At 47.0% G+C, this 12,402-nt stretch overlaps 1 protein-coding gene across 1 annotated transcript; it reads right to left on the reverse strand.

Moving 5' to 3' along the window:
* Window positions 1-429: 429 nt before the first annotated feature.
* On the reverse strand, window positions 430-11,689 carry LOC139375795 (metallophosphoesterase 1-like). The gene is made up of 9 exons (XM_071117662.1): window positions 11,430-11,689; window positions 11,057-11,165; window positions 9,902-10,005; window positions 8,809-8,889; window positions 8,279-8,390; window positions 8,058-8,135; window positions 6,930-7,052; window positions 3,364-3,504; window positions 430-1,048 (listed from the first exon to the last, which is right to left on the reverse strand). The coding sequence occupies exons 1-9, from the start codon at window positions 11,687-11,689 to the stop codon at window positions 863-865; spliced, it is 1,194 nt and encodes a 397-aa protein (XP_070973763.1). The 3' UTR covers window positions 430-862.
* Between the last annotated feature and the right edge of the window lie 713 nt (window positions 11,690-12,402).

Consider the following 12,402-nt stretch of genomic DNA (forward strand, 5'->3'; position numbering starts at 1 on the left):
GTGTGTGTGTGTGTGTGTGTGTGTGTGTGTGTGTGTCGTTAATACTATACATCAAATGCTGGTTGAAGACAAGCGCTTCCATATCTACAGAGATCAGAACCTGTAGTCATAAACCCTCCTCCAGAGTAGGACTGCTGATCTAGGATCAGTTTAGCCTTTTGAGATCACAATGAATGAGATGACATGGACAGGAATAGCCTCCTGATCCTAGATCAGCACTACTACTCTGAGATGGTTTTATGAATACAGGCCGGAGATGGGAGACGGTGAACTGTAATATTTCTCAGGGGGGAAGGGGGGGGCACCATATTTCCTGCACCACATTCAGTAGTCAAACGTTGCAGATACAAATGGCATGAATAGAGCCAACGTGATTCCAACACACAGGTGCTCTCCAGGTAGAAGCTGTCCTTAACTACAGATCTAGAATCAGATCACTGTATCCCCAATACTAATGTTAAGGTACTATTAGGGCAGAGTTGGTCAACACTACCCCTGGAGAACTCTTTCCCCTTTTCACACTACTAACCCGAGTAGAGCTGTACTGGGCGAGCCTGGTAATGCAACAATCATAGTTGCTGGAACCATACTGGAAAGGATAATTGGACAATATAAAGAGTACAGTTCGGTTCTATAGTGTGAAGCAGGTACCAGTAGCGCTCCGGCAAGAGCGTTGGTCACCACTCTGCATGAGAGGGACGACAGCATAGCCACCTCTCTGCATGAGAGGGACGACAGCATAGCCACCTCTCTGCATGAGAGGGACGACAGCATAGCCACCTCTCTGCATGACCGGGACGACAGCATCCAGTATCTGACCCTGTATCATTCAGCAGTCATGGACAACCTCTACCTGAGACGATCAGAGAGACTTGTGTTTGCTGATGGGACAGAAGTTGAGGCACCGGAGAAGACCTCTTATCCACAGGCAGTGGACCAGAGGGAGGAGGAGGAGGCTGGCTCCTGTAGAACAGTACAGAGCTATCACCGTACTCTCCTCTGGAAGGAAACACTTCGACAGGCCGTAACCGCTTGGAGAGAAAGAACCCTGAGAGAGAGAGAGAGAAAGAAAGGTAATACTGTATATATTGTGTCTATGGCGTACAGGGCATTCAGAAAGTATTCAGACCCCTTCCCTTTTTCCACATTTTGTTACAATTACAGCCTTATTCTAAAATAGTTTCAATTAATTATTTTCCTCAATCTATACACACTACCCCATAATGACATCACACTGCCCCATAATGACATCACACTGCCCCATAATGACATCACACTACCCATAATGACATCGCACTACCCCATAATGACATCACACTACCCCATAATGACATCACACTGCCCCATAATGACATCACACTACCCCATAATGACATCACACTACCCCATAATGACATCACACTGCCCCATAATGACATCACACTGCCCCATAATGACATCACACTACCCCATAATGACATCACACTGCCCCATAATGACATCACACTGCCCCATAATGACATCACACTGCCCCATAATGACATCACACTGCCCCATAATGACATCACACTACCCCATAATGACATCACACTACCCCATAATTACATCACACTACCCCATAATGAAATCACACTACCCCATAATGACATCACACTACCCCATAATGACATCACACTGCCCCATAATGACATCACACTGCCCCATAATGACATCACACTGCCCCATAATGACATCACACTACCCCATAATGACATCACACTACCCCATAATGACATCACACTACCCCATAATGACATCACACTACCCCATAATGACAAAACGAAAATCAGGTTTTTAGAAATAATAATATAACTATTCAGACACTGCTATGAAACTCGAAATTGAGCTCAGGTGCATCCTGTTTCCCATTGATCATCATTGAGATGTTTCTACAACTTGATTGGAGTCCATCTGTGGTAAATTCAATTGATTGGGCATTATTTGGAAAAGCACTCACCTGTCTATACAAGGTCCCACAGTTTACAGTGCATGACAGAGCGAAAACCAAGCCATGAGGTCGAAGGAATTGTCTGTAGAGAGCCGAGACAGGATTGAGTCGAGGCACAGATCTGGGAAAGGGTCCCAAAACATTTATGCAGCATTGAAGGTCCCCAAGAACACAGTGGCCTCCACCATTCTTAAATGGAAGACATTTGGAGCCACCAAGACTATAACTAGAGATGGCCACCCGACCAAACTGAACAATCGGGGGAGAAGGGCCATGGTCTGGGAGATGAGCAAGACTCCGATGGTCACTCTGACAGAGCTCCAGAGTTCCTCTGTGAAGATGGGTGAACCTTCCAGAAGGACAACCATCTCTGCAGCACTCCACCAATCAGGCCTTTATGGTAGAGTGGCCAGATGGAAACCACTCCTCAGTAAAAGGCACATGACAGCCCCCTTGGAGTTTGCCAAAAGGCACCTAAAGGACTCTGACAATGAGAAATAAGATTCTTTGGTCTCATGAAACCAAGATTGAACTCTTTGGCCTGAATGCCAAGCGTTATGTCTGGAGGATACCTGGCACCATCCCTACGGTGAAGCATTTTCCAGCAGCAGGGACTGGGAGAGTGAAAGATGAACAGAGAAAAGTACAGAGAGATCCTCCAGAGCGCTCAGGACCTCAGACTGGGGTGAAAGTTCACCTTCCAACAGGACAATGACCCTAAGCACACAGCCAAGACAATGCAGGTGTGGCTTTGGGACAAGTCTCTGAATGTCCTTGAGTGGCCCAGCCAGAGCCTGGACTTGAACCCGATCGAACATCTCTGGAGAGACCTGAAAATAGCTGTGCAGCGATACTTCCCATCCACCCTAACAGAGCTTGAGAGGATCTGCATAGAAGAAGGAGAGAAATTCCCCAAATACAGGTGTGCCAAGCTTGTAGCGTGATACCCAAGAAGACTGGAGGCTGTAATCGCTGCCAAAGATGCTTCAACGAAGTACTGAGTAAAGAGTCTGAATACTTATGTAAATGTGTTTTTTTTAAAAATATATATAAATGTATAAGAAAAGAAAAAGTGTTTGCTAAATAATTTAATACATTTTAGAATAAGGCTGTAACGTAAACAAAATGTGGAAAAAGTCAAGGGGTCTGAATACTTTCCGAATGCCCTGTATACAGGAGAAGGCTAAAGCACGAAACAGCTCTGTTAACATTGAGGTATCAGAGTAACATCAGAGTTCGTAGGTTAGTTTGATCTATTCCAGAGCTAGCACACCAGATTCGACTCGTCACTCACCCTCAAGTCCTTGTAATCAGGCGAGCTAGTTCAGGGCTACAACAACATTGTGAAACATCTGGGTGTCCCAGTGGAGAGGTTTATTACTGATTGAGTGACTTACCAGGATGAAACTGGGGTTGTTGCGGTTCCTCCAGTTGAAGGACGGAACACTGATCTCTGTGTACTGGTTGTCATGGAGAACCTGACAGCCACTGTGGGTGTGGCCACTGAGAACCAGGCGGGGCTTAAACCATTGCAACAGCTGGGAGGAGGAAGGGAAGGAATCTTTTCATCATACCTGTACCCCAGGAGGCTGGTGAGGGGAGTACGGGTCATAATAATGGCAGGGTTCATTCATACCGTTCCAGCCGTTACTATGAACCTGTCTTCCCCATTTAAGATGCCACCAGCCGCCTGTGATTTGTACCTCGCGCTATGGCTAATGGCAAATGTAACATTATATCAGGGGTGGCCAACTAACTCTACAAGATAATGGTTTACTGGATAACCAGGCCTCTCATTACAGATGCTCTGTTGGTGAAAGGTCAATGACAGCTGCAGGATGACCACTGTCCACATCACAGACATCTGGTCTGGTCTAGACAGACAACCGGTACCGTCCCTGGTCTAGTGACAGACAACTGGTACCGTCCCCGGTCTAGACAGACATCCATTACCGTCCCTGGTCTAGTGACAGACAACTGGTACCGTCCCTGGTCTAGACAGACATCCGGTACCGTCCCTGGTCTAGTGACAGACATCCGGTACCGTCCCTGGTCTAGTGACAGACATCCGGTACCGTCCCTGGTCTAGTGACAGACAACTGGTACCGTCCCCGGTCTAGACAGACATCCGGTACCGTCCCCGGTCTAGACAGACATCCGGTACAGACCCCGGTCTAGACAGACAACCGGTACCGTCCCTGGTCTAGTGACAGACAACTGGTACCGTCCCCGGTCTAGACAGACATCCGGTACTGTCCCTGGTCTAGTGACAGACAACTGGTACCGTCCCTGGTCTAGTGACAGACATCTGGTACCGTCCCTGGTCTAGTGACAGACATCTGGTACCGTCCCTGGTCTAGTGACAGACAATTGGTACCGTCCCTGGTCTAGTGACAGACATCTGGTACCGTCCCTGGTCTAGTGACAGACATCTGGTACCATCCCTGGTCTAGTGACAGACATCCGGTACCGTCCCTGGTCTAGACAGACATCCGGTACCGTCCCTGGTCTAGTGACAGACATCCGGTACCGTCCCTGGTCTAGTGACAGACATCCGGTACCGTCCCTGGTCTAGTGACAGACAACTGGTACCGTCCCCGGTCTAGACAGACATCCGGTACCGTCCCCGGTCTAGACAGACATCCGGTACAGACCCCGGTCTAGACAGACAACCGGTACCGTCCCTGGTCTAGTGACAGACAACTGGTACCGTCCCCGGTCTAGACAGACATCCGGTACTGTCCCTGGTCTAGTGACAGACAACTGGTACCGTCCCTGGTCTAGTGACAGACATCTGGTACCGTCCCTGGTCTAGTGACAGACATCTGGTACCGTCCCTGGTCTAGTGACAGACAATTGGTACCGTCCCTGGTCTAGTGACAGACATCTGGTACCGTCCCTGGTCTAGTGACAGACATCTGGTACCATCCCTGGTCTAGTGACAGACATCCGGTACCGTCCCTGGTCTAGACAGACATCCGGTACCGTCCCTGGTCTAGTGACAGACATCCGGTACCGTCCCTGGTCTAGTAACAGACATCTGGTACCGTCCCTGGTCTAGTGACAGACATCCGGTACCGTCCCTGGTCTAGTGACAGACATCCGGTACCGTCCCTGGTCTAGTGACAGACATCCGGTACTGTCCCTGGTCTAATGACAGACATCCGGTAACCTTCCCTGGTCTAATGACAGACATCCGGTACCGTCCCTGGTCTAGACAGACATCCGGTACCGTCCCTGGTCTAGTGACAGACATCCGGTACCGTCCCTGGTCTAGTGACAGACATCCGGTACCGTCCCTGGTCTAATGACAGACATCCGGTACCGTCCCTGGTCTAGTGACAGACATCTGGTGACAGACATCTGGTACCGTCCGTGGTCTAGACAGACATCTGGTACCGTCCCTGGTCTAGTGACAGACATCCGGTACCGTCCCTGGTCTAGTGACAGACAACCGGTACCGTCCCTGGTCTAGTGACAGACATTTGGTACCGTCCCTGGTCTAGACAGACATCTGGTACCGTCCCTGGTCTAGTGACAGACATCTGGTACCGTCCCTGGTCTAGTGACAGACATCCGGTACCGTCCCTGGTCTAGTGACAGACATCCGGTACCGTCCCTGGTCTAGTGACAGACATCCGGTACCGTCCCTGGTCTAATGACAGACATCCGGTACCGTCCCTGGTCTAATGACAGACATCCGGTACCGTCCCTGGTCTAGACAGACATCTGGTACCGTCCCTGGTCTAGTGACAGACATCCGGTACCGTCCCTGGTCTAGTGACAGACAACCGGTACCGTCCCTGGTCTAGTGACAGACATCTGGTACCGTCCCTGGTCTAGTGACAGACATCTGGTACCATCCCTGGTCTAGACAGACATCTGGTACCGTCCCTGGTCTAGTGACAGACATCTGGTACCGTCCCTGGTCTAGTGACAGACATCCGGTACCGTCCCTGGTCTAGTGACAGACATCCGGTACCGTCCCTGGTCTAGTGACAGACATCCGGTACCGTCCGTGGTCTAGTGACAGACATCCGGTACCGTCCCTGGTCTAGTGACAGACATCCGGTACCGTCCCTGGTCTAGTGACAGACATCTGGTACCGTCCCTGGTCTAGTGACAGACATCTGGTACCGTCCCTGGTCTAGTGACAGACATCCAGTACTTTGGGATTTGGTGGCCAAATTATAATCTGAGTGGTGGGCCGCGGTCGAAACAAATAGACATTTATTTATTTATAAAAATGTAAGTTAAACAATAGTTTTTTAGGGTCTTTTAACAATAGTAATCTCAGTAATCTAACTTTTAACTAATCATAATATTTCACATCAAACAATCAAATTGTTGTCATATAACTGGACACCTAACAGCAGCACACTGTGATCCAGTATTAAAGATGTCTTCAACATTTAATCATTGTAGAATTGAAACTGTATTCAAATTTTGATGTCTTGTAATTTTACACATTTTGCCATTGGGGATGGAGAGAACATTTTTCAGTTTTAATCCTAATTCCCTGCAGTTCTACTCATTTTGCCATGTTCGTATATCTGAGTTGGTGACTAACAAAATCAATGGGGCCCCCCCCTGGAGGTCAGGGCCCCTGGAGGTCAGGGCCCCTGGAAGTCAGGGCCCCTGGGCACAAGCCTTGGGTAGCCTGGTCAGCTATTCAGCCATGATTACAGCCATGATTACTTCCAAGTTTAGATAGGTAAATTAGCCTAGCCAGGAATCTATAAAATGTTATCTGACATGGGATAATGGATTGACTGTTGTCTATTCTTCTATTCAAACTCTCAACAATACGTTGAGACACCGACTGACAATGTGCACCAAACCATGTGCTTTACCTCCTGTCACTCATTGCCATACAAAACACGTTGAGCTTCATAATGACAGCAAATTGAGGTTGGCAAGAGCACAAACTGATCTGGGACCAGTCTATCAGTTGTCCACGTACCCTGTGAGAGGCCTCCTGAGACAGCACGTCGTACTTCTCTCTGAACAGCAGGTGGCGCTCTTCAGGAGGAGCAGCATCCCGACCCGTACAGCCCGCATCACTCACCCGGTACAGAGGGTAATGCTGAGAGAGAGAGACAGGCAGACAGACAGACACAGGCAGACAGGCAGACAGGCAGACAGGTAGGCAGGCAGACAGACAGGCAGACAGGCAGACAGGTAGGCAGGCAGACAGACAGGCAGGCAGACAGACAGACACAGGCAGACAGGTAGGCAGGCAGGCAGACAGGCAGACAGACGGACGATATGCTGTTGATTATTGTGAGTAGTCCTCGTTTTCCAATCAAGTCACTTGGATAGAGGAACAAACTGGAAATGTGAAAAGAACTTCAGAAACTCAACTCATTTAGAACAACAACAAAAAAATAATAATTTGTAATTAAACCAGCTCTTCTACCTTTCACTACCTATTATGAGTACACGGTATGGTTATTACCACGCAATAGGGGTTATTGCCATGCAATAGGGGCTATTACCACGCCATAGGGGTTATTACCACGCAATAGGGGTTATTGCCATGCAATAGGGGCTATTACCACGCCATAGGTGTTATTACCACGCAATAGGGGTTATTACCGTGCCATAGGGGCTATTACCATGCCATAGGGGCTATTACCACGCAATAGTGGTTATTACCGTGCCATAGGGGCTATTACCACGCCATAGGGGTTATTACCACGCAATAGGGGTTATTACCGTGCCATAGGGGCTATTACCATGCCATAGGGGCTATTACCACGCCATAGGGGTTATTACCATGCCATAGGGGCTATTACCATGCCATAGGGGTTATTACCATGCCATAGGGGTTATTACCATGCCATAAGGGTTATTACCGTGCAATAGGGGTTATTACCGTGCCATAGGGGTTATTACCGTGCAATAGGGGTTATTACCGTGCCATAGGGGCTATTACCATGCAATAGGGGTTATTACCGTGCAATAGGGGTTATTACCGTGCCATAGGGGTTATTACCGTGCAATAGGGGTTATTACCGTGCCATAGGGGCTATTACCATGCAATAGGGGTTATTACCGTGCAATAGGGGTTATTATAAAGAGCATATACCTGCAGGATAATGGGTGGTGTAGGAGGATAGGTCCATGCGTCTCGGCAGAATTCTTTAATAATGCTGGACTGGGAATTCTGTCAGATAGCAAAACACAACAGGCATGTCATGAGGGCTCCATAACGTGTGAGGTAGAGGACGTTTCTACCTGTAGTAATGAACAGTTGAGGTTCCTGGACAGTGTGTACAGCTGTCTGTGAGAGGTAGAGGACGTATCTACCTGTAGTAATGAACAGTTGAGGTTCCTGGACAGTGTGTACAGCTGTTTCTCCACTGATTGGCAGATAGGACAGCCGTCACCATGCAACGCCACGCTGTTAACCAATAGGAAGCTAGAGACACACACAGAGACAATATCTTAGGGTTTATACAGTAGAGAGACAACACCTTGGGGTTTATACAGTAGAGAGACAACACCTTGGGGTTTATACAGTAGAGAGACAACACCTTGGAGTTTATACAGTAGAGAGACAACACCTTGGGGTTTATACAGTAGAGAGACAACACCTTGGGGTTTATACAGTAGAGAGACAACACCTTGGGGTTTATACAGTAGAGAGACAACACCTTGGGGTTTATACAGTAGAGACAACACCTTGGGGTTTATACAGTAGAGAGACAACACCTTGGGGTTTATACAGTAGAGAGACAACACCTTGGGGTTTATACCATAGAGAGACAACACCTTGGAGTTTATACAGTAGCTAGACAGAGACAACACCTTGGGGTTTATACAGTAGAGAGACTTACTTCACTCCTTTCTTGGTGACCATTCTGGTGGAGGTGGTATTGAAGGCCTTCTCAAAGCGCTGTAACTTGAACCAGTCCATTCTTCAGGAGGAGGAGATGGCCCCAAGCCAGTTAGATGTTAGTCCATGCAGTCACGTCCAGACAAGCCGTTTTGCATCATTATTCTGTGAGACTTTTCATTGGCTACTACAAGTTTCTTTTGAAGGTTAAACTGTCAAGAACAGAGGCCACTATTCACTATTCCCCAGTATGCTTTGGCTATTCTGCAATCTGTAAATTACTATAGAAGGTAATTACAGAATGGGCCTGTCAAATTGGGATACAGTATACGGTATGTACAGGACGCTGCAGTATACGGTATGTACAAGAGGCTGCAGTATACGGTATGTACAAGAGGCTGCAGTATACGGTATGTACAGGAGGCTGCAGTATACGGTATGTACAGGAGGCTGCAGTATACGGTATGTACAGGAGGCTGCAGTATACGGTATGTACAGGAGTCTGCAGTGTACGGTATGTGCAGTATAGAGACTGCAGTATACGGTATGTGCAGTATAGAGACTGCAGTATATGGTATGTACAGTATAGAGACTGCAGTATATGGTATGTGCAGTATAGAGACTGCAGTATACGGTATGTGCAGTATAGAGACTGCAGTATATGGTATGTGCAGTATAGAGACTGCAGTATACGGTATGTGCAGTATAGAGACTGCAGTATAGAGACTGCAGTATATGGTATGTGCAGTATAGAGTCTGCAGTATACGGTATGTACAGTATAGAGTCTGCAGTATACGGTATGTACAGTATAGAGTCTGCAGTATACGGTATGTAAAGGAGTCTGCAGTATACGGTATGTACAGGAGTCTGCAGTATACGGTATGTACAGTATAGAGTCTGCAGTATACGGTATGTAAAGGAGTCTGCAGTATACGGTATGTACAGGAGTCTGCAGTATACGGTATGTACAGTATAGAGTCTGCAGTACACGGTATGTAAAGGAGTCTGCAGTATATGGTATGTACAGGAGTCTGCAGTATACGGTATGTACAGTATAGAGTCTGCAGCTTCATGCTGATGGATATTAACCTACTCGTAGTGGAAGCCGATGTCGTGGTTTCCAACCAGAACTACCAGCTCTGTGTCACTGGGATGTCTGAACATCTTCTGGAAACGACAAACATCATCCTCCCAGTTCTGTGGAGGGAATAAGAGCAAGTGGACTATTACATAGGTAGAGGAATAAATACAGTCAGTCTATAGGACTATTACATAGGAAGAGGAATAAATACAGTCAGTCTATAGGACTATTATATAGACCTGTAGGGACAGGGGGAATAAATACAGTCAGTGTAGGACTATTATATAGACCTGTGGGGACAGGGGGAATAAATACAGTCAGTCTATAGGACTATTACATAGACCTGTAGGGACAGGGGGAATAAATACAGTCAGTCTATAGGACTATTACATAGACCTGTAGGGACAGGGGGAATAAATACAGTCAGTCTATAGGACTATTACATAGACCTGTAGGGACAGGGGGAATAAATGCAGTCAGTCTATAGGACTATTACATAGACCTGTAGGGACAGGGGGAATAAATACAGTCAGTCTATAGGACTATTACATAGACCTGTAGGGACAGGGGGAATAAATGCAGTCAGTCTATAGGACTATTACATAGACCTGTAGGGACAGGGGGAATAAATACAGTCAGTCTATAGGACTATTACATAGACCTGTAGGGACAGGGGGAATAAATACAGTTAGTCTATAGGACTATTACATAGGTAGAGTAATAAATACAGTCAGTCTATAGGACTATTATATAGACCTGTAGGGACAGGGGGAATAAATACAGTCAGTCTAGGACTATTATATAGACCTGTGGGGACAGGGGGAATAAATACAGTCAGTCTATAGGACTATTACATAGACCTGTAGGGACAGGGGGAATAAATACAGTCAGTCTATAGGACTATTACATAGGTAGAGGAATAAATACAGTCAGTCTATAGGACTATTACATAGGTAGAGGAATAAATACAGTCAGTCTATAGGACTATTACATAGACCTGTTCAGTGTTTGCCTACTGTCGCTAGAATAACATCGACGCCGCATCAACAGGTTTGTACCTCTTTGCATAATTGCTAAGACTAAGTTGCAGGTTCGAATCTCAATATGGACAACTCCAAGAATTGGCTGCAGTGTACCCTGTATTAACGGGCGTTTATGGGCACATACCTTTGGAGAGCTCCACTTCCCCTCGTCGAACACATCTCCCAGAATAAAAACGACCTCGGGTCGGAGCAGTGCCAGCGCGGTCTGGAAAGCCCGTTCCATCTGCCATTCTCTGGGTGGCACAGAGACAGACCGACACACTGTCAGCTCAGTGCACCATGCATTACCCGCTCTGTTGTGATTGTTGAAGACTCAACTCATCTTCTTGGAGACAGCGTGGATATTGGCTGAGTCGGAGAGCGGAAGAACCACTGTACACGCATCTCATGCATTCCCTTGTATAATAGAAACTCGCTCACAAAGTATATGCTAAACATACAATTATTTATTTTCACAATAAAATGCTTAGTTAGATCTATTTATCAGGATGAATTACCTTCGCAGTTTGTCGAACCAGTGCCCTCCGACAGCGCCGAGGAGGTGCGTGTCTGAAAGCACCATAGCGCGGAGAACCTCCGCGTTTGGTTGCCCGCCTGCGCTCTTCTCAGCCGCCGGCGCACCATGGTCGATCCCGGGCCAACCACACTGTAATATCGCGGCGTAATAAATCAGATACTCACAGAATATGAAAACGCTGCAAACCGCTCCGAACAGGACAATAACGGCGCTGCATACGACGCTCAAGCCCGGCATCATATCTCTATTGTTATGGTTTTCAGATGGCCTGCAATAGAGGCGCACTGGTGGAGCGGCGGCGTTTCACCAGGCATCGTCTCTTTTTATTTTTTTCAAACCTAAATATCACAATGTCTTCGTGGCGTTTTCATCGCATTGGTGAACAATTGTAGAGAAATAACTGTATGTTTTTTTAATTTAATTTTTATTCAAAGATCTGAACGGCGACCGATAACCTTGTCTCCCTGAGCAAGCAGTCGAGTGGACTGTTGACAGCTGAGCGATCTGCAAGACGCTGTTTTGCAATAGGTCCCCATTCACGCTTTCGCAGTTGGATGGGGGTGGAGGAGCGGGGAGGGGGGGTAGATGTAGTTGATTCTGTTGTCCTTGACCCATGGAATAGCCACGGGGCTCATTCAATAATAGAATTCCATGTGTAATTCTTGACAATGAGTCTCTAAAGAGGATCTTTATTGATTGGAGATTTCTCCAGATGACTGAAATAGGTGTTATTGAATACTTCCTGTAAAGCCAGACAGCAAAGCAGTGAATTATATAGCTATGATTACAACAACATTCTTGTCACGTTGGGGTTAAAATCATATAACACAGCCTTCATTTACACTGTCATCACATAATAATGATTCCTAATTATAATGTGGCATCAGGACTGGGCTCTCAGATTAAATAGCTAGCCAATCTATGAAGAGCTCAGGAGCATAAGGAACCAGATT

Source organism: Oncorhynchus clarkii, chromosome 20, assembly GCF_045791955.1.
Source record: "Oncorhynchus clarkii lewisi isolate Uvic-CL-2024 chromosome 20, UVic_Ocla_1.0, whole genome shotgun sequence".
In the NCBI taxonomy this organism is placed as follows: Eukaryota; Metazoa; Chordata; class Actinopteri; order Salmoniformes; family Salmonidae; genus Oncorhynchus; species Oncorhynchus clarkii.